We start from the raw sequence: 22,581 nt of genomic DNA, 5'->3' as shown, positions 1-22,581 counted from the left end.
AACTCAGATTTCAGATGGGTGGGTGGTCTTATATCACTGTTGCTAGAGACCAATCCTTTCTGCTCTGAATAAAATGTCAAAAGTAACAATAAACAGAGAGAAAATCAACAAGGATGAATTTGTCTACAGAAGTGTTTGCCTAAGCATTCTTATCTAGTTGATAAAAATACGTAAATATATGTGTGGTTTAATTTTCAGCCCTCTAGGGCTGTCCAAAACAAGCAGATTTCATCAGCCACAAGTATAAAGCCATCCAATCACTGTGCCATATACACAACGAGTGTAAGGAAGAGTCTCTGTTTGGGACAGGGATGTAAAGGAGTCTATTAATGATTGAAGTACATAATACTCTTCACAACTGGTTTCCTACCTATAGTTCCAACCTCATCTTCCTCTTACACCCTACAGGAACCCTCCACTCCAGCCACCTACTCTTTTAATCATTACGCACATTGGCTTGATATCTCGGGCAGAGCTGTCCCAAAACCATCAACCTCCTCACAATTGGATCCCTGACCACTGGGTCTAGACCTTTTGGACTAGACTTCCTAATACTGGCCTCTATTTGCCCTGTCCTCTAAATCCTGCAAGGACCAAGGGTCAGGAGAGATGGATCCCAATGCAGATGTTATTATATGATTTTGTGACTGAGACTTTCTCATTTGAAGCTAACATTCTTTATAAGCAAAATGAGAGAAGTAGATTATATAATTACAGAGTTCCTCCAGCCTATTTCATTATTCTAATTCTGACGCTAATTCTTCCAACAACTCTAGTTCTACTAGCGATGCTTATATTTCCTGTCTCCACACAGAAGAACAAGGACAGAGTGAAAGCCAGGGATTCGACCGGTGTGGTCTGCTCCTAGGTTGGTCCCTGAGCCCCCATAGGATTGTATAGTTAAGCATTGTCGCAGGCCTGTGGGCACACACTTTAGAGAAGATGTCTTACAGTAGTCTTTCCACTCCCGGTGGAGGTTTGACAACCAGCAAGACAAGCCGATGCATATGTAATTCCGTTTGCACCACACATGGGTTCCCATTTTGTCTCTGAACATTTGCATCTTGAGTTGCAATCTGAAAAGAGAGCTCGTTCATGATAAGAGACAGGTTTGGTTCTGAAAAGAAATGTAATGGTATAAAATATTACCTCTTAGTAGGCAGCACCCTAATACTTTCAAAAATCAATGTTCTTGGGTGATATAAATGGCACTGCCAACAACGTTTGCTTTGGGGGAACACAATTGTCATCAGAAATGCCAGCTTCTGATCATTAAATGTGAATCCACTATTAAATAGCTTTCTCTTGAAAGTTATCTTTCTAGGTTTACAACTTCACATGATATCCAGTTCTTGGCTGATGGCTTTTACTAACACCTACTGACTCTAGAATCTTCTACTATTTTTCTATGCAGTGATGTATGAAAATGACTAACAAGATAGAAAAGTAAAGTAAACCTTAAGAGCAATTTATGACATTGCTCTTATTGTGTATCAATATAATAACAAACTTATATAATATTCCATCTCATAGAACTACTATGGATTTTGTCACCTCAAATGTAAAAGCAAAAGACCTTTGAGATGTCTTCTAGCAGAATGAAAGGGTATTTAACTAGGCTTCCTAAGAAGTCATCCAGGAATATGTCATCTTATTCTCTTCTCTAAGGCATTAAGTTTTAACTGAGACTGTGTTGTAGTATCTGAAAGTATAAATGTGTCTTTGAAAGCCTAGAATCAGGCCACTATGGACACTGTAGGGCTGAGATTTTAGAAGGTTAGAGCTGAAAGAACTGCGGGTGTGATCTAGGCCAACTTCTCATTGGGCAAATCAGGAAAGTCAGGTCCAAAGTAGGCAGATAATTTGCTCAAATTCACGTTTGTTAGTGACAAACCCAGAATTAGAACCGTTCCAGGCCTCTGGATTCTACATTTTTGTCTTGCATCAGACTTATTCTCATCATTGCAGAAGAAAAATTTCTTCCACTATCATATCTAAAGCTTATCTATAGTGTTCCTGTAATGTCCAGAATCAAAGCAGCCTTGTGGAACAAAGAAACTCTGGATAACCCCTGGAGAGCACGTTTATTTTATAAAGCCAATTCTTTTATATTACTGAAGGTACATTAAATTTATCACTTAGGGCAATCTTGAAGCAGAAATTAATTGCATATATGTTTTATGTAAGATGTGTTGACAGTAGAGTTATTTAAATTTTTAGTTATGAGTTTTATCAAATATGCCAGAATGTTTATGCTCAAATGAGATTTTTCTTTCAAAATAGCCATGTTGGGAGGGGAGATATTTCCCCAGTGATGTTGCCTTTTCTTTGGCTCCTTCCAATAACAAAGCTGCTCTTAAAGGTTAAATCTTTGCCACTGTTGAGAATATTCTAAAAAGACATGGAAAGCAATTTCAAAAGAGGAGTTTTAAACAATGATAGCATTATTGCAGTATAGTTATAGTCTTTTGAGGTGAATTGCTTTCAGTGGCTAGTACTCAATGAATAATTATTTTGTTTTGTTTAAAAATATTTAATCTTTTATTATCATCTGAGTATCCTTTTAATGTAAATCTCAAAATTTTTCTGTTGTTGTCTACTTACATATTTGCTTTGGCTTAAAGATAGCATAATGTCATAGAAAGAACATTATACTTTGAGGAAGTTACTTGACCTTTCTAATCTCAGTTCCCTTTAAACGAGGGTAAAAAAACTTCATAAGGGCATCTGAAGGTAGAAGTGAGAAAATAAAACTAAGGTGTTTTCTAAACTGCAAAATATAAAGTACTTTACCACTGTCCATCCACCATGAAGATCTTAGGGATAGTAAAAGATGGCACAGGGCTTCTACTCGCTCCAGAATCTTCTTGCAGATACAACTGACATTCTTAATCTACATTGCTCACTGTTACCAAGGCAACACTATACTCCATTAAGTCTAACTGTTGCTGTGATAACTCCTAGAAGCAACGATATATGAACTTTGCATTCATTAATTTTCCTGAACATTTTAGATGGCAAAAGTATAATTGATGTTCACTTAACAGCAGGGGAAACCAAGATAATGAAGAGGATGGAACATGAACACAAGACAGATAGATAAATGTGGAAGGAAGCTGTAGAGCAAGCAGTGAGCAAGAAGCAAATGAACCATCAGAAAACAGAACATAATGTCAGGAGTGTTGGCCTTTGAACCACAGGCGGAATTTTAGGCAGTCAGGCAGATACAATCAGGGAGGCTGGCCTGGCAACTAGTAGCAGCTCAATAATTTTTTTTTAAACAAATAATGTATAGATAGGTGGAAGGATGAAGAGAACTGCCTCTGGGAACTCAGGTTCAGGGTAGAGTGATAGCAAGGACTCTTGAAGGGGAAGGGTGAAGTAGTTTTAAAACCCAGCCTTTAGACTCTGGAAACTAATCACCCACCCCAGGCAGGATGGCATAAGTCTGAAAACATCAATAAATATTCTTGTGATCAGCTGCAAAGAGCTAAAGAGAGCTGGAATGTGGGTCACTGGCTTGAGGGATAGCCATTTTCTCCTGAAATTTCCCTTGATTTGAGTAACTGAGACTATAAAGCGTGGCACAGAGACCATTCCAGTTATCTAGGTGTTCAAAGAAAAAAAATACAATTGTTTCCATGAGTGGCACATCTATCTTGTGCCAGGTAAGTACTAATCACTTTCATGTATATCATCTCGCCTTACAAAACCTTAAAAGGCAGTTATTATTTCTATTTTTAAAATGCAAAAATTGAGGCTACGTTAAATAACTCATACAATGTCACTTCACTAAGAATGGGCAGAGGCAAAATTCAAGGTTTGTATTTTCCACTATCAGGTTGCTGCCCTAAAGTAAGATGTGGATTTAGCATTCTTATATTTCTCTAACACATTCAAATTCAAAGGAAATGACAGATTTTGTTGACAATAACAGCTTACATGTCATAAGCATTGTCCACTATTCCATAATATCCAGTATCCCATAATAAAACATTAACTTCTTTTCTTAGTTACAATGCTTAAAAATTAAATTATCTTATTTTGAAACTCTATCAATAATTTGATTAAACAAGGCAATCTCCTCAGATTACTTAATGAGTGAACATACCCTTGGTAGGAGACTGTTAGTCCTGCCACATCAGAATTTTCACAGCCCAACGCAAAAAGGGAAAGGAATAGGAGGTACCCAAGGACAGATGATCCCAAGTAGAGCTTTGCGGCTCCACACACACTGATTCTGAATTTTTTCATGACTATCCCCCCGGAGAATATTCCAAAGGCCACTGCAGGTATATTGATGAGCCCTGAGGAAAAAGAAAATTTTGTGAATCTCTAAAAGAAATATGAGTACACTCACACAAACTTTCTAAGGGATTATACAAAATTATACAATAGTTTCTGACTTATTATTAACTACTTGGTTAATTTAAGTTATAGAAATATAGAAATATTTAATAATTAGTTAATAGTTACTCTCCTATTTCAAGATGACTAAATTATAACATGATTTCAAAAAAGATTAGTAGCACATTTCAAATATACTGTCAACGTGATTCTCCCTTTCAAGTTCCCTAGGATCTATAAGCTGTCCATGAAGGGCCAGCGTGACGGCGAAGTTCCTGAACAGCATATGAGATGTGCTTCTTGCCTCCCAAAGCTTCTTTTCTTTCATCTTAGGTATTTTTGAGTCATTTAATGAGGTAGAAATATCACATTGATTTCTTCATTGCACACTTTTTCCACTCACACCATAAAATGTGTTGCTCTTACTGTGTTGGTCAAAAAGTTCATTCAGTTTAAAGTAAAAATAAGACATTTTTCATTTTCACCAAGAACTTTATTGAACAACGTATTCAGTAACCGAGCAAACTTTTTGGCCAACCCAATAAAATGTTTACAATCTAAATATTCCAACTGGAAACATTAGCTGTAATTTATCCTAGCACCTACAATTTGTTTCAGTTTATTTTATATGATTTCTCTTGAATTTAATATTTATGTTTATCCAAATATCAGGAAAGCTACAAGCTAGTTTATTATTATATATTTTAGTATTATTAATTACTATTACTATTTCAGCACACTTGTTCAAGTTAAAGACCCTATTCTTTGTTACTATCCCAAACAAGAGTTATGAGGAATGTGTAAACTGTTTTGAGATGCTCAGCAGAATTACGATATAAACTGGAAACTTTGATTCCCATACAGGTGCGTGAAAGCCTTAGCCATTAGGATGAAACAGTAATGAGTTATAGTAATAATAGTACTTTAGGATGTTTTTAAAGCTTTTTTCCCAGTAAAGTAAAAGTCCTGGTTATATCATGGACCCTAACAATATTACTCTAATGTTAGAAGAAATAAGTATTAAGATTTTTATTTTACAGAGAGAAAGAAATGCAAGAAAAATTTACATATTCATATAACCAGTTGGGTGCAGACAAAGAAGTAAAATTAGCCATCCTTCTTGGGCATAATAAGAGGTTTTTTTTCCCCTCACAAATTAAGATAGTTTTCCATCACCTCACAGATTTTTAATGTAACTTTACTTGTTTCTAGAACGCATCATAATACAAATCTAAATTTACTATGCTAGCTTAGCCACAAAAATAATAATACTTTCTCTTATGATCATATTTTCTCAAACAGTTCTCTTAATTTTTCCTTATTTGTCTGTGTAACATCTCCAAAAATTGAGAATGATAATCATTGTCAATGATAGTCAGTGTTGATGTATCTTGTCAACTACTTCCTATCTTATTTAATCAAAAAATTTCAAGAAATTAAGCAAAAATAAATAATTGCAATCTGTGTATTAAGAAGGAAAAGGAAAGATGTCCATGTAACTTCATGAGAGAAGTTCATGTAACTTCATAGTGATAGGAAAAGCCTAAATGTCCATGTAACTTCATAGTGATAGGAAAAGCCTAAATGAAAGGTTCAGCTGTCTAATCAAATTTCTTTCAGTAGAAATTGGAATGGAAATTTCTTAAAAGCCCATACCCTTAAAAAAAAAAAAAAGAAAAAACCATTTCATCTCATACTTTCTAGTCCCTGACTTTGAAAAATTTTTGTTGTTTATTTTTCTTTCGTTTTATTTGCAAAATTAATTAACACAAGAAAATGCTATTTCTAAACTTTAGAAAGAATGTGACCAACATATAAAAACATGTACAGTAAAATAAATTTTCATTGGATCGGTCGGCCCTTGAACACTTTAGGGAAATTTCTGTTTATTCTTTCCTCCATGTCATATCAAATGCTTTCTCTGAGAGTAGAAGGGAAATGTGTCTTTTCTGTGCCTTTCCCATATTTTATTACAGAAAGGGTCATTCTCCCATAATCCAAAGAAAAAAGCTGAAGGAGAAAAGAGAGAGGGGTAGGAAAGAAAAAGTGAAAAAAGGGAGAAAACATATTTGTTGAATGAGAGCTATGTGCATTTACAATCCATTTTATATATCTTTTTCATCTTTATTTTAACCCAGTGATGCATTTCTTTTCACCATCTACAGAAAATCAAAACAAGTGTTAGGGATGTTGAATAATTTACTCACTTCCCTTACTCTGCTGTATCCCATACTTAATAATGTAAAATTACAATGCACTCAGGAAAGTATCCTAGTTATAATGATGTGGAATTACTAAACATTTTTACTTAGCTCTCACAAAAGTACTTGAATTATCTATAGATATGCCAGAAACTATGAGGAATTAGAGTTCCAGGCAACCTTTGATAGATGGCTCAAAAAATTCTGATGATGAGTTTGTTTGGATCTCAGAGTCCATTTCAGTATACAGAGTAGGGTCATGGATTAAAAGAAATCAATCAGCCACAATTCAAAAGATAATTATTAATCAGATTCTTCCTGACAGTTTTCCAAAAATAATTATGCCCAGTGAGGAAATACAATTCAGAAGCTCAGGGGAAATAATTTTATTCCTGGCTATATCATGTATGTATGTATATATGTAAGATACATATGCATGATATTGGGCAGGCCATTGAATCTCTCAGAATCTCACATTCTTTCATCTGTGCTAATTACTCTTAAAGATAATTTTACAGGCAAAACATATTTCATTTATTATCTACTTAATAAAGGAATGAGATTACATGTAATTTCATTTCTAAGTAACTTTCCCCCAAAAGGCCCTTAATTTTCCTTTATGAAATGAACTTTTCAACTGGAAAATTTTAAAGAACTTATTGATCATTCTAGTGGGAGCAAAATCAAAGGCCCCCAAATCTCTAAGTGTTATGTACATGTTGAATAATAAGAAATAAACATATACTTAAAGGTATGTTCTTCACTACAATTCATGGGGAGAAGATGGTCTCTTCATTTTGATAAATGAATCTTGACCTCCTTCACATAACACAAAAATACTTTGTATTATGTGAAAATACTTTGAAAAAAATACTTTGAAATGGATTATAACCTAAATGTGAAAGTTAAAACAATCTACTAGGAGCAATATTAAGAAAACATTTTCATAACCTTGGGGTTTGACAAAGATTTCTTAAAACAGGCTCAAAATAGCACTGATGAAAGAGGAAAAGATTAAAATTGGACATGATTAAAATTAAGAAGAGTGAAAAGGCAAATTGAAGTCTGAGAAAATGTTTGCAAAACATATATTCAATAAAGAACTTGTATCAAGAAAAAATAAAATACAGTATGCCTACAAACTAATAAGAAAAAGATTGACAATCCAATTAAAATGGGCAAATGACTCAAACAGAATTAGCAAAAGATAATGAAATGACCGAAAAGCCTGGGAAAAAATGCTCAACATAGTTAGTCAGCAGATAAATGCAAATTAAGCCACAACAAGATACCATCACACCCCATAAGAATGGTTACAATGAAAAAGACTGACAATACCAAACATTAGAAGGATATGGAGCAATTGGAGCATTCTTACACTTCTAATGGGAGTAAACATTTGCACGACTCTTTTATGAAATGTTTTGGCAGTATCTGCCAGATCAAAACATATTCCCTATGATCCAGCAGTTCTACTCCAGGATATAGCCAAGACAAATGAGTGAATCTGCCTACCAAAATACGTGTGGAATGTTCACGCAGTGTTACTTATGATAGCCCAAAGCAGTAAACAACCCGAATGTCCATCAACAAGAAAACAAACAAAAAGAAAAAAAAAAAAAAGAAAACAAACAAACTGTGGTATATTTATGTAATGGGATATTACACAGCAATGAGAAGAACAAACCACCACTACACGCAATAACATGAATGAATCTTGTAGATTTCACTTCCATTGAAAAAAGCTAGATACAAAAGAGTACATAACTTATTCCATTTATATAAAGTTCAAAAACAGGCAAGACTGATCGATAATGATGGAGTTCAGAATAGTTATTAACTTGGAGAAGAACATTGGGTAGAAGAAGTTTTGAGGGAGCCTTCTGGGGAACTGAATTGTGCTACGTGTTCTGGATAATGATCACCACACAGATATATACATGTAAACATTTATCCAGCTGAGCTATACATTTAAGGTCTGTAGACCTAACTGTTGCTTATAAGTTATGTCTGTAAACACAAAAGAAATGTTAAAATAAAAAGAATGTGAAAATTTCATTCCTCTTCTAGTCTTCTTTTTTTTTTTTTAATTAATTAATTTATTTATTTATTTATTTATGGCTGTGTTGGGTCTTTGTTTCTGTGCGAGGGCTTTTTTTTCTAGTTGCGGCAAGTGGGGGCCACTCTTCATCGCGGTGCGCGGGCCTCTTATTATCGCAGCCTCTCTTGTTGCAGAGCACAGGCTCCAGACGCGCAGGCTCAGTAATTGTGGCTCACGGGCCTAGTTGCTCCGTGGCATGTGGGATCCTCCCAGACCAGGGCTCGAACCCGTGTTCCCTGCATTGGCAGGCAGATTCTCAACCACTGCACCACCAGGGAAGCCCTAGTCTTCTTAATGTCAGTGTAAAGCTTTTATTGGCATGGATGAGGTGTGGGGTTAAAAAAAAAGCCCTAAAATATCAATATTTCTTCAGGTCAACCATTAAATAATAAAATTAAATTAATTTGAACCAATTAATGTTGAAAGTAAAATTCAACAATGATTATAGCCTTCACATTTAGAATTTAGGGGAAGGACAGCAGTTCAGAGTCAATTAGAATTGCATCTGCTAAGTGCCCATTATCCAGGATTATTATAAGAAATTTATACATCCCAAAATATGCTCAGCTGTTTCCTCACACACACCCCCACCCTGATCTCTTTCAGAGATAGATGAATAGAGCAAGTTTTAAAATATTTTATGAAGAAGAAATGATTTTAAGCCATTGGAGTCTCCTATCATAAAGGAACATGTCCAAAGGAATAGAATATGTTTTGTACTTTGAAACAGTAGCATTAAATAACACCTTTGTGGACTAAAGGAACTAATCCAGGTTTTAAAGTATCCAATTGCTTATAGGATGGTGGTTTTATATTTGGAGATTCTGGTTCTTCTTCATTCATCTTCTCATTTTTTTTTTTTTTTTTTTTTTTGCCCTTGAATATGTCTCTTATTGGCTGTCCTGCTGTGCTAGAAACACAGTCCTTTTAAATAACCCAAATGCCAGGAATCAGAGAAGTCTTTCAACTCTGAGCAAACACAAACTTTGTTTTGCAATGCACACCTTTTAACCCGTCTGAATACTTACCTTTTGTAATCCTAGAAACTGTTCAGGTAAAATGGCCACTGTTATGAGGTTTCAGCTACACTTGAAAGACAAATATCCAGTACTAACAATCTCCTAATAAGATGCATATTTGGTCTATGTGGTATTCTCGTGGTCATTCACACATAGTTCTGAACAATTTTTGCTACAAAGTCGTACCACAGACTAAATATTTTACTCTGCTAGATTTTTTCGCTTACTTTTTGAAATGCCATAAATTACCTTCAGTCTAAATATTGGAACAATTTCTCTAAAGTTACTAAGGATTAACAAGACACAGCTGATACTGCCTATTGGAAAGCAGGAAGGACAGAGAAGCATACCGATAACAAAGTTGGCCTTAGAGGATGACTGCCCATACTGTTGCTCAATGTACTTCGGTTTATAAGTGACCATGCCAAATAAGGAATTGAACTGAACGGTGCTTGCACACAAATATAAGAAGTACACTGGATTTCCAAAAAGACTCTTCAGTGATGGCAGAAAATCTGTGAGACAAAAATAGCATGGAGTAATTAAAGACAGTGTCACACTTGGCAGAAGATACAGCCATGGCATCAGGGCTTAGAGGCTGAGTGTCACTGTCATGGTTCTGAGGAGCATTTATAGCATGGTACACACACGCACTCTAGATATTAAGCCATTGGCACAAGTCAAGGCTGAGTTCCGGCCAGGCTCAGATCCAGACATAGGCACTCACTTCTACAGGCATTAAATCTAGATTATAAATTAGAGTGTCAGACAGGAACAGATTCCTCTGATGTGGGTAGAAGACACGAGGGATAAGAATAGTCCCTCACCACTGAGCTGGGAGTCATGGACAGGACATTAAGAACTTGAGTTTTCTGGTCTCTCTCCTTCCAACTTGGGTCATGGGTGCAGAGAAGGGAATATGAAAGTTATCTCCAGTTAATTATTGTTAGAAATGAGCTTTGGCATTCTCCCTTCTTCTTTTATGCAGCCAAACAGAAATGTGAAGATTTTCTATAAATGTCAATATTGCTGGGCCAGTTGAGGGGGACCAATCTTTCTCATGGCCACCCATTTCCACGTGGAGGGAATTCACTAGAACACGTCTGACCTTTGGCCCCATGCTACACTCACTCCTTTGATCACTAGTGGGACACATGCACTGGTGCACATTTTCAAGTGGGTGGATGTCATCTGTTAAAAGGCCACAAGCCCTGAAGATTCACTCTTTTCCGTCCACCCAGGTGAATGTGAAACAGCCCTCCCAGGGAGGGGCAGTTGCAACGTCTACACTGAGGAGGTGTAAAGGTGGGGACAGCAGCAAAGAAGGTTACCAAGACTTTGGGTCAAGTTCTTCAATCAGTTTTCCAGTAATAAAGCTGACTTTTTAATAATCTTCATTTCTGCTTCCTGTACAGTTTCTGTTTTTTCTGAACACATGAAGTGGAGAGAGGGGTATTATTTATAGATCGCCTATAAAGTTTCAACAGGAAAATGGAAAGTGTTTCAAAATCAAGGAGAATCTGGCTCACCTCTTGCCATTTCCATGATTTTTGCTTTTTCTCCAAGAGGTGTTTGGTAGTCCGTGTGATCATCCATAATAAACTTAGATTTCTCAGAGGAGGAATTGGAATCCTCTCTGCGCCGGGGTCTTGGTAGACTCTTTGGTAAATACCAGAAAGGCACAGCTGCCAGAAGACTTATGCTTCCTGCTATTAGATAACCAAGCCACCAGGCACCCACCCACTGTGGATCCTTTGGGGTGATGGTTATATGATCTGAAAAAGAGGGAGGGTGGCCAAAGAGCATATACAGCAAAGCTAGTGTGTTGAAGAGTCCTCTTTTTTAAAAAAAAAATCCAAACGTTACCTCTATCACATCATAAAAATACCTAATAATTCATACATGATAACCTTTTCTAATCTGAACATTATTGTTATCTTGCTTTTTGAAGGAAAGAGGGTGTTTTCAGAGCATGAATATTTCTCCTTTTGTTTCTTTGATTAAAAGTATAGAGTCTACATACTGGAAGGGGTCTCACTCTGCTCTGGGCTTCTGTCTGGACCCATGACAGGAAAAAATCAACATGTGAGAAAGAATTATGAGGGCTTAAAACCTTCTGCCAGCTACCCCACATGAGTACCACTTTCATCTAATTTACATATTGAATGTTTGTCTAAGACTTTACTGGAAGAAAAAGTTATGCCCTATGCCCTCTGGCCCAAATCTAGTCTGAGCCACTCAGAATGTTATTTATTAAATGATGACTGAGAATACTTCAGAGCTATTCTAGGTCCAAAGCAAGATTTGTATATGTAATTAAAACATCAATATCTAATCATCATAAAATTTTTGATACTATTTCTTATTTAACTAAAAAGTAAGCATTGACAAAGTTTTTTAACCAAATCAAGTTTTTTTTTCTATATAAGAACCTATGAAACATATTATTATACTCTACCTCTACAATATTCTATGAGAATCCTTTGACAACTAGGCTCAATTGGTACTATGTTATACTCACTACAGTGTTTTAACTAGTTTACCACTGCATGTGCATTTCTTCCCTCTCACAATATTTCTCTGTACCACTCATCACACCAACACTTTCTTATCTATATCAGTCTCCACGACCAGATTTTAAACTTCATGAAGTAAAGGAACGCAACTATTGGGTTGGCCAAAAAGTTCGCTCTGGTTTTTCCATAACATCTTATAGAAAAAGCCGAGCGAACTTTTTGGCCAGCCCAATATTTTGTTCACTGTGGTAGAATATCACTTGAGATAGAGTAGATGTGAAATAAATTTGGTAGTAATAACGAATAAATAAAATTTGGGGAACGTATATTCCAGTTTATTTGATTAAAAAAGGACAACTAGCCCAAGAGTTTTGCATTCTTCTTTAACACACAATAATCATTTATAATACACGCTAATGACAGTGCAATTCCAGAATTTATAAAAATGAAACTTGTTTTCTTGTTTTTTAATTGCCTTCTAGGGTGTCTTTTAAAAAACCAGATGAATTTTATCTATGTCAAGGGACTACATCTTATATAAGGAAAGAAACAAATTAATAACTATGGAGAGATGAGGTCTCCATTTACTCCCCCCACGAGCACTCGCCCAGAAGGCAAGTTAGTCTCACCAGAATATGCCTTCTACTAAAAAAGACTTGTACATTAAATTAGGAAATTTTAGTTGCCAGAAGACTTTCAATCTTTGGCCTTTCTGACAAGTCCAGAAATACGTTATCAATTGATGTGACTGCAGTAAATGTTGATTCACCTGAAACCAACAAGAGCCAACAAGTAGCCACAGCTGTTAGTCTTAACTAAGCTGGAATGCCTTTGAACTGGGAAACCAGAAGTGGAAACTGATACATCCGAATAACAAACTATGGGTCATCCGGTTCTCATCACCACCTATTTTTCATATTCCATACACATACAATCATGTGTGATGATTGTATCAGGAATAAGTTTTCCATGGATTATTTCCATTTTATGAAAGACTACCATCCTGTCATTTTATAAAAAGGCAATTTGGTATTTTCTGTACTATTCCTATTAAAAAATTACAGTAACTAAACAAAGTAAATGAATAAATAGAAATAAACTCCCTTACCTAGATTTACAAAGCCAACGTCAACATACAGTTTGGCACATAATGAGCCTAACAGGAAGCCAAAGATTGGTCCTATAATTGCAACCGTCTGCACACACCCTGCACCAAAAAAAAAAAAAAATGCAATTTCTTTGCTCTTGTAAATTAATTTTTAAATAAGAAATGTGCATAAGATCCAGTTAGTCACTGAAAATGTTTCCTCAGCTCTTCCCTTAAGTGTGCTTGATTTGTCAATTTTTCAACCTCATTGAATCGGAAATAAGTCCTCCTCGGTGTTGGAAGAAGAATGAACATTTTTAAGGCATTAATTATGTCTTAGTAAGAAAATAACACTAAGACTCTGAAGAAGTTAATTTCCCCAAATGGAGCAAACTTTACTCCCTAGGATTAGATTCCCCCTAGTGATAAAAATCAGAATTATACTATTTTGACAGTCTTTCAAAAACCTTTTATGGTCAGTTAAGCATAAAACTTGTTTTGACATTAAAATTGATTTCTTCCACGTTAATGAAATGTGCTTGCATTCAGAGCTTCTGGTGGGACCATCTGCAAGTGCAGTAACTATGCAGCCAGCAAAGGAGCTAGACTTGGGAGAGGGGAGAGGTGTCCTCTGGAACGCTCACGATGCACCTGGGCAGCTTTCACAGGTAGGGGGAGCAGATCTCCCAAATGACACCATTTCTAGTAACCAGAAAGATTGCTCTTCCTTGCAAAATATCTCCCATCTGCCTTTCATTTCATCGCTGAGCTTACGCACATATCCCTGGGAGAGTGATTTAAATTAACTGGAGGAGTAAATAGCAGTTACCAGATCCTTTTCAGAATAAAAGAGAGGGCAAAGGAGAGTGAGCAAGCTCTGAGCTCCTGGACCGGATGGGGACAACCTGACACCTGTGTGCATCTCTTGGCCGCAATCTTTCCTCTGGTCCCCAGAGTAATTGCCTAGCATGTGCCATGGAGCTTCTGTTCCAAATCTAGGTCCTAATCTATGCTGCAGTTTTCCATTAGAACTGGTGCCCTGTTTTTAACTACAGCATGCTTGGATATCATCAGAGACCTCTGGAGTTCTGTGTGAGGAGCCAGGGCAGCACTATTCCATGGACCTACCTACAGCCCCCTCAATGAATTTAAATCTTGTCCTTCTGTCTCTGAGGGTGAGACTCTCAAAAGGTCAGAACCCTCAAAATCAAGACTAATGTATGAAACAGAACAAATTTAGCTTCCGAGACATAAGAGGCACTCAATACATGCTGCTTCCATTCGTTTACCTTTGGAGTTTGCCATCTTTTGGGTTTTGTGATTTTAGCTGCTGGTTTATCTGCTGGGGTCTGTCCAGACATACGGTTGGCTCAGGCCTTGCTCTTGTCCTTCTTCTGTATCCATGAAGATACTTGCACAAGTCATATATCACAGCAGTTGAGCTCACAGATATTTTCTTTTAATCTGATATTCTTTCCCTAATGCAATAGGTCCTTCTAACTGAAGTTTCTTCGCTATCCAAATCCTCAGTGTGGACTTCAGAAAAATGTGAACTGAATAAAGGAGTTGGATATGAAGTATAAAACCTTCCACACCCTATTTAGTTGAGAATGAAGCTGAGAAAACCAGGTACCCTGTATCCCAAGAAGATGAATGAGGTGGGCATTACCAATATAGAAAGCCGCATTGTCCTCATTAGCAAAATCATCAAGGTAGGCGATGCCCAGAGGCTGAATGGGAGTTTCTCCAATGCCACGAAGAAGGTTCCCCAGGAAGACATAAGCCCACATGGAGGAGCTGGCATCAATTTCACATTCTTGGAAGGAAAGCAAATGAGGTTGAAATTCGATCACTATCGAAGTTAAACATTTATTCTGCATGTCTACAAGTTGTCCTAAAGTTGCATTAGAATGCAGAAGTGAAATTTGCCATAAACCTAAGTTGATAGGAGTTTGAGCAAGATATTTTAGGCAGTGTAAATCCCCCAGAGACCAAGGAAATCTATTGTTTCTTGTTCCTGTCCCCTTATTTCTTATTTTCTTTCTTTTTATTTCATATTTAGAATGAATTCTTTGAATTCCTACACTCCAATAACATTCAATATCCTGTCTGGGACAAAATACAAAAATTTGAAGAAGGCTTTTCTCACCTTAATCTTCAAACTTTTCTATTTTGCAACAGAAGTCACTTGTAATTTTATTGCTGAACAAGTTTTATCTGAAATTCAAAATTTTATATGGGTGATACTTCAAATTTGAACAGCATTGCCTACAGTTATAACTGTTTGATAGTGAATGGCCATGTTAAGGGCTCACGTTTCAGAAACAAATTCATATAAAAATTTAAAACCTTATATGCCTTAGTTGTATAACTATTCCAACAAAAAGAACCTTTTGACAGTATTTTTAGAGGGAAATTCAAAGCTAACAATTTTAAAATGCTTTCATAAAAGTCATGTCTTAATATGAACATGTGAAGTAGAATAATTACTCCCATATAATAAATTAAATATACTTTGAAGAGTTTGGTGACTTTAATAAAAGCAATAATATTAACCGTCTCTAAAAATCACCCCTTCTGGATGCTCCCTTTCTGCAAGGCACTGGGCTAAGTGGTTTGCTGACATTTTCAAATTGAATTATCCTAATAATCCTATGAGGCAGGAGATATCTTCTCCTCTAGTAACCTTGAAAGTAATTTTTGAAGGTAAAGTATGGGTTATGAAGAACTGGGGTGAACGCTTTTGTATAGATGAGTCAGACTCTGTGACAGAAAAGATTACTATGTAGTCGTGTTGCTTTTAGTTCTGATTCTACCTCTTCTAGAAATGTAGCCAAGTGACCAGGGATTTTTCACTTATCTTCTCTGGATTTCTATTCTACTTCCCAAAATATAATGGGGACTCCTTTTTAGAAATTGATTCCAATGTCAGTTCCAGCCCTGACATTTGTGGGGTTCTATGCTTGTTGGTAGAGAAGTCTTGTAGATAAGTGTAGACACCTTAGCTTTGTGCTTCTCAGTACAGCGGCAACAAGCCACATGTGGCTATTGAAATTTAAATTAATAAAAATTACATGAAATTAAAATTCCATTTCTCAGTCACACTGGCTATATTTCAAGTACTCAATGGTCTTGTGCAACTAATAGCTATTGTACTGGACAGTATAGATACAGAACATTTCCATCATCACAGAAGTTCCTGTGGAGAGCTCTGCTCTAGAGTATTTGGGTGAAATGGGGTTTGTGCACAAAGCATTTTTGAGAAGAGTCCTCTATTTACTCCACTAACCCCTTTAGGATAAGCCTTGTGTCCACTATGTCTAACATCTGCATAAATCTATGACTTTAAGGGAGCAGGATCTCATCTAAAGGAAAGAAAAGGATCAAGTTGTGAGTCTTATACTCTGTACCTGCCTAATAACTGGTCTCTTTACATTAAAAATTTTCCATTCTCCACCCTAAACCCTATATCCCTCTTTTTAACATTAAAGGCTTAAATATTTCCTAATTAGTTGTATTGTCATTGATACCATGTCTCTCCCCTGACTGTCAAAACCAAGAACAAAATAAAATATCTTCAATGACTGTACATTGTGTACAGGTGAAAGTCCAAATTCTTTAGCTCATCTCCTTGCCTCTTTATATGGACCTGAATTAAACTTACTATCCATTATGTTCTTATATAAACAAGCCCTCTGTTCTCATCCATTGATTTTTATATGCCCTCCTGAATTTATCTATTACCTTCTTTCACATTTGCTTTTTCTTCTGGAATGCTTTCTTTTTCATATAGCATGACAGGGTAAATTTGTTTACATGTTTATGGTCATCCCATTTTCACCCCTCGTATTTCAATATTTCTTTTAATCTTTTGGCCCTTCCCTTCATTCAAACAGCCAGACTTCTCAGGTTCATTGACCAGGAAAAGGACATCTCAGAAGAAAGCATTAATGAGGCTGTTAGGGGAGTGAAAAGGTTTTATGGTGTAGATAAAAGATTTAGATGAATAGCAGGTATATAAAGAAGGACTTCCACACTGCCTCTGTAGAAATGGATTCCCCAGCCTAGGGGTAGTGAGTAAGATGAGGGTGGCGGGGAAGAGGTATTGAGCATATTTATGCTAAAAGGCTGTGGAGAGAGGATTTGACCACCTGCCAGTGCAGCATCCCAGAGACATGGCAGACACCTGTGGGTAGATTCATGGACTCCATGAGTGAAGAGAACCTGTGCCACTGTGGCCAGGAAGAACTCAGGGAGGTAGCAAGATCCCGAAGATGAGATGGCTGCACAGTATAGCTAGGCATCCCTGCCCCTGCCTCTTCACAGGGTTTCCAATGCCTAGAGTAACACAGAAGAGATGGTTCCCATGCTCCCAAGGGGGGCCCGCACATAGCCTTGCTTTGCAGTATGGGTCAGCCATGTGGAACTCTGGATATGCTAACGAAATTCCCCAAATCCTCTCTTGTGTGGAAAGTAGAATTATTTCCATGTTTCCATGATGGTCACTTTTGCAACCGAGAGAGCCACTGTGCTAAAAAGGACACGAACATGGACATAAGATGACCCCAAGATGACATGTATGAACAAACACTGTGGCCAGAGGGATTTTAGATATTTAGGCTGACAGAGGACTACTGATAACACCAAGACATCCCCTCCCATAATTTTCTCCTTTACTATAATGTAAAGCTCCCTGGAATGTAAGCAACCCCTGGGAACATAGATAGAGGTTAGGGACAAATTGACTGAGATTACGTTTTTGCCGTTCTGATGAAAAGGGGCTGAACACAGAAATCAAGTTGAGTTTGGGGGAAAAATATATTTCTTTTATATCTGAGCAATGGGCCGAGATTTGTACATGCTAAACTAGTTTTACCCTGTTTCACAGCTTGCCTTGTTTGGAACCACTGGAAGCTTTGCTCAGTCACCAGCAATTAATGCCCCATCTTTCCATAATATTTGATTGTCTGCATATTTTCTTAGGATCTCATCTCTGCTTTATATTCTAGGAATTTTTATGGCACTATAATATCTCAACTTAAGTAGTAAAGCTTCTGACAGCAAAAAATCACATAGATACTTTTTGTTCATATTAAAGCACCTATAACATCTTTAAAAAGAGCTTGTTTAGTCAAGTAAAAAATAATCATCTTACCATTATTTATTTTGGATTGTGATTTTTCCATAACTGAGATTGGTAATGGGCTGTTTGACCCCAGGAAACATGGAGAGATGCTGAAAGTGGAATTGGAGAAAGGAGAATACCTTTCATATCTGTACCTGTATAAAAAAAGCATTTTCTTTACTACGAGCTCATTTAACATCATGCTAAAAATATTATATGTGTACTACTTGACCCATTAGGGGACCTGGTTGAGTTTACAGCTCTCGCAGAATCTGAATCACTAAACCAAACCAGCATTTAGTTCACAGATATTACACCATATCTGAACCAATTACCCAGTGTCATGAAAGAAAATAAAAGAATTATTTAGAGAGGCTCATTTTAATATAAAATAATGACTGTAATCACCTACTCGATTGGTGAAAAAATATCCAACACTCCGTAAAATCATGATTATCTCTAAAAGCAATAATTTAACAACCATGGCCATTGGCACACTGTACTTAGAGTTGTAAATCTAGTAGAACACCTGAAATGTGGTTTCTAGAGGACTGATAATGATACATGGGCTTTTTGAACCATTTTTCCAGACAGTATCCTTTTCCTCTTCAGTTTATTAATCTGGCTCTAAGTTATTTGTAATTTCACCCTTTCCTCTGTTATAAGGTTACCATAGCAGCTGGATTGAAGAGCCAGTGCCGAATGGTAGGGCTGCGATCATTCTATCTACGGCCCCACAGTGCCATACTCCCCCTCAAATTATCCTTTAGGGGCCAATTTCTTTGCTCTACATGCACCCTTCAGAGTAGAGGTACCTGATAAAAGGACATCACATCACCTTGATTCTCATTTTGTTCAGGCACTATGTGACTAAAGGCTAATAATCATAGTGATGTTTGAAATATCAATAGTAAAAACCTATTCAGCATGACAGGGACAAGATGTATTGAGTTATTAACATATTCAGATTGATAAATCGGTTACCTTATTATCAGTGTTGCATAACATACACCTCAATGGGTCTATGAACCCCACTGGAAAAGTAAGAACATTTTGTATGTATGTGAGTATTTAAGGGAAGAGGTTCATAGTTTTTGTCACTTTTATCAAAATGGGTCCTTGACCAAAATTGGTTAAGAACCACTTAATGAGGATAACTTTTTAAATTTCTAGCTACAGAGGAGAGCATTTAGTATTAAAATCATGGTAAATATAATTTTCTTTCTTTAATATAATTCCAGAGATACCAGAGACTATTATAATGCCTAAAGACTCTTTAAGATGACTGTCAATAGCAATTATGTAGTATTTTGAAAATTTTTAATTACTTGAGCTTTCAGTTTAATCTATCAAAAGGCAGCCACTGCACACATAATTATTTAGATTTTGAATAAATAGAATTTTATGTAAGTGCCGCCTTTGTCACTAATTACTATATATGACACTGAGAAAAATCAATTAACCTTTCCAAATTTCGGTTTTCTTAGTTGTAAAATGGGGACTATAGGTACGGTCTGTGCCTATTTAGGCTCTATTGGATGAGACAAATGATTGAACAGGGGACCAATGTTATAAATGATTTTAAATCAGGGATATTAGTTCTGACCTAGCTTCCAACCCCGACTGACACAATCTTGACGTGTGAAGTTCTACAGTAGCCTCCTATATAGTCTCTCTGCTTTCACATTTGCCCTTCCTGAGTTATTTTCCCAATCTGTAGTCACTGTGTCCCTTTAAAAATATGTCAGATTGTGCCATTCTGCTCAAAACTCTCGTCTGTCTTCCCATCCCATTCTGAGGAGATGAAGTCTTTGCAATGATCTGTGTCCTCACTACCCGAGGTGTGGTCTGCAGACCAGCAGCATCAGCTGAATCTCAACCCCAACCCCAGAGCTACTGAATCAGAATCTACATTTTACCAAGAGCCTCCGGTGATTCCAATGTCCATCAGAGTTTGAGAAACAACCTTGACATCTCCTCTGTATCCCCTCTCACTTTCCCCTTGCTCATCCCTGCAGTAGACCACATGCCTGACTCCCTCCTCCTGCAGGAATGTCTCATTCACTGTTCATTTAGCCTGGAATCTTCTTCTCCAGATGTCTGTATGGCTCTCTCCTCATCTCTTTCAGCCCTTCACAAAGGTCACCATCTCGGTGAGCCATCCCCTGAAAACCCTACTTTAAACTGCAACACTCTGCACACACTTATGTGTCTCCCTGGGTTATTTTTCTCTGTAGCACTTAACATTTCTGGCATATCTCATTATTTGTCTGTTTATTTATTATCTATCTCTTCCTAGTAAGATCCGTGAGAGCAGAGATTTTTGTCACTATTCTATCCCCGTTACCTAGAACGATGATCAATACATATTTATTAAATTCATGAGTTAGATGTGTAAAAATAGATAGCTAGTGGGAAGCAGCCGCATAGCACAGGGCGATCAGCTCAGTGCTTTGTGACCACCTAGAGGGGTGGGATAGGGAGGGTGGGAGGGAGGGAGATGCAAGAGGGAAGAGATATGGGGACATATGTGTATGTATAACTGATCCACTTTGTTATAAAGCAGAAACTAACACACCGTTGTAAAGCAATTATGCTCCAATAAAGATGTTAAAAAAAAATTCATGAGTGAGATGAACTAACACACATAAGGTTGAACACAGTCTGTTGGGGGTAGTCCCTGAATAATTGATATCTATAATTAATATTATGTTTAGTTGTGCATTGAGTGTATGTCTGCTAGGCAGACAGAGTACACTCCTCGTTGACAGAACAAAAGTTACATTTTGGACAAGTACCCAATTAGTGACTAATGCTGTGAAAGGTTGGAAAGAAGTTATTGTAGTAATCCTCAGTAGACAGCAAACTTCATGAAGGAAAGAACGGTGTATGGGGGTATTTTTGTTTTATTTCATTTTGTTTTCTCCCCATTACCTGGCACAGTACCAGGCAAATGGCAGACACTAAATAATAAATGAACAAATATATCTTTCAACATATAAAAGGTGGTTGATAAGAATCTGTGTTTGTTTGGCACCCTTTGTCAGCACTAGCCTGTCTGGCTTCTCTTAGCTATACTTCTTTTTCTGGTTTTCTTGTATTAGTATGTTATATTTGTCATCAACTTGAAGTAACACTATTATTAATCTCAATGCAACACCTTTGAGACAAATCATTGCTATCTCTGGTTAAAACCAGCTGGCTTAATTATCTGAGGAGGGTTGAAAACAATACACAACAAGAATGACACAGCTCCTAGTTATGTCAGGAAACTTGGTAAGCATTTTACCTGTGTCATTCCATTTAATATTTGCAATAACATGACAAGCTAAGTATTATTTTTAATACCTATAATACCTATTTTAAGGTATTATAAACTGAGGCCTAGGAAGGTTAGATGACATGGCCAAGGTCATGTAGAAGAGCTACTGATGCACTGCAGAATGAGTTAGGTCAAGGGTCAAGGTTTTATCTAGCCTCTGAACCTACTTCAAATTTTAATATTTTTAGTAGTGGAACTCTATTCCCCCACTCTGAGCGAACTGTTGCATGGAAGTTCAATGACTAGAACAGATAACACAGCTATGGATCAATCAGGAATTAGGTGGATTGGAGACCCTTTTCCTCAGCCTTCTCCTTTGTCTCCTCCTTACCCACTGGCCACATATAACACCTTTGCATAACCTCAGTGATCTAAGGAAACTTCTGCCCTGTGGAAAGGAGGCCAGATAGGTGTCCAAAGAGTAGGCAGAAGTCTTGAAGCCACAGATCCCTCTTCATGTAAAGACAAAGGGGCCAGAGAAACCACCCAAATAGATAGGAAAGATCCCACACAGAGGATTCTGTGAACTATCTTTACAGATTGGACACAGAAGTCAAAATCAAATTATATTTATATAAGTGACCTGGGAATCCAAGAAAAAGTTTGGACCAGATCATTTCTAAGTTTCTCCAGATCTAAAATGTCATGGTATGATGGTCTAGAGTGGACAGTCATCAAAGAATTACTTGATATATATAATGCTGGTTTTAAGAATCCAGTTCTATAATTAGAAGACACCTAACCCAGAGAAGGTCACCAGACTCTCTAGGTCATGGTCCTTAGCTCTAAAATTAAAAAAAGATAAAATATGCTCTCCTGCCTCACAGGTTGTTGTAAAGGTGAAATGATACGACAAAATCTTT

General features: G+C 36.9%; 1 protein-coding gene across 5 annotated transcripts in view; it reads right to left on the bottom strand.

The window, feature by feature from the left end:
* The window catches only part of SLCO1C1 (solute carrier organic anion transporter family member 1C1), a 56,334-nt gene that overhangs the window by 10,993 nt on the left and 22,760 nt on the right, over positions 1–22,581 (bottom strand). For 4 of the 5 annotated variants that reach the window (XM_036866345.1, XM_036866346.1, XM_036866347.1 and 1 more), the window contains 7 exons: positions 18,427–18,551; positions 14,941–15,087; positions 13,293–13,391; positions 11,198–11,443; positions 10,019–10,183; positions 4,112–4,307; positions 952–1,117 (listed from right to left, as the gene is read on the bottom strand). In XM_036866345.1, coding sequence (XP_036722240.1) covers positions 952–1,117; positions 4,112–4,307; positions 10,019–10,183; positions 11,198–11,443; positions 13,293–13,391; positions 14,941–15,087; positions 18,427–18,551 — 1,144 coding nt within the window. The remainder of the gene's footprint in view (positions 1–951; positions 1,118–4,111; positions 4,308–10,018; positions 10,184–11,197; positions 11,444–13,292; positions 13,392–14,940; positions 15,088–18,426; positions 18,552–22,581) is intronic. The other variant, XM_036866349.1, reaches the window with a different exon arrangement.

The sequence above is a fragment of the Balaenoptera musculus genome, chromosome 10, assembly GCF_009873245.2.
Source record: "Balaenoptera musculus isolate JJ_BM4_2016_0621 chromosome 10, mBalMus1.pri.v3, whole genome shotgun sequence".
NCBI classification, from domain to species: domain Eukaryota; kingdom Metazoa; phylum Chordata; class Mammalia; order Artiodactyla; family Balaenopteridae; genus Balaenoptera; species Balaenoptera musculus.
This window is presented reverse-complemented; position numbering and strand designations above follow the sequence as displayed.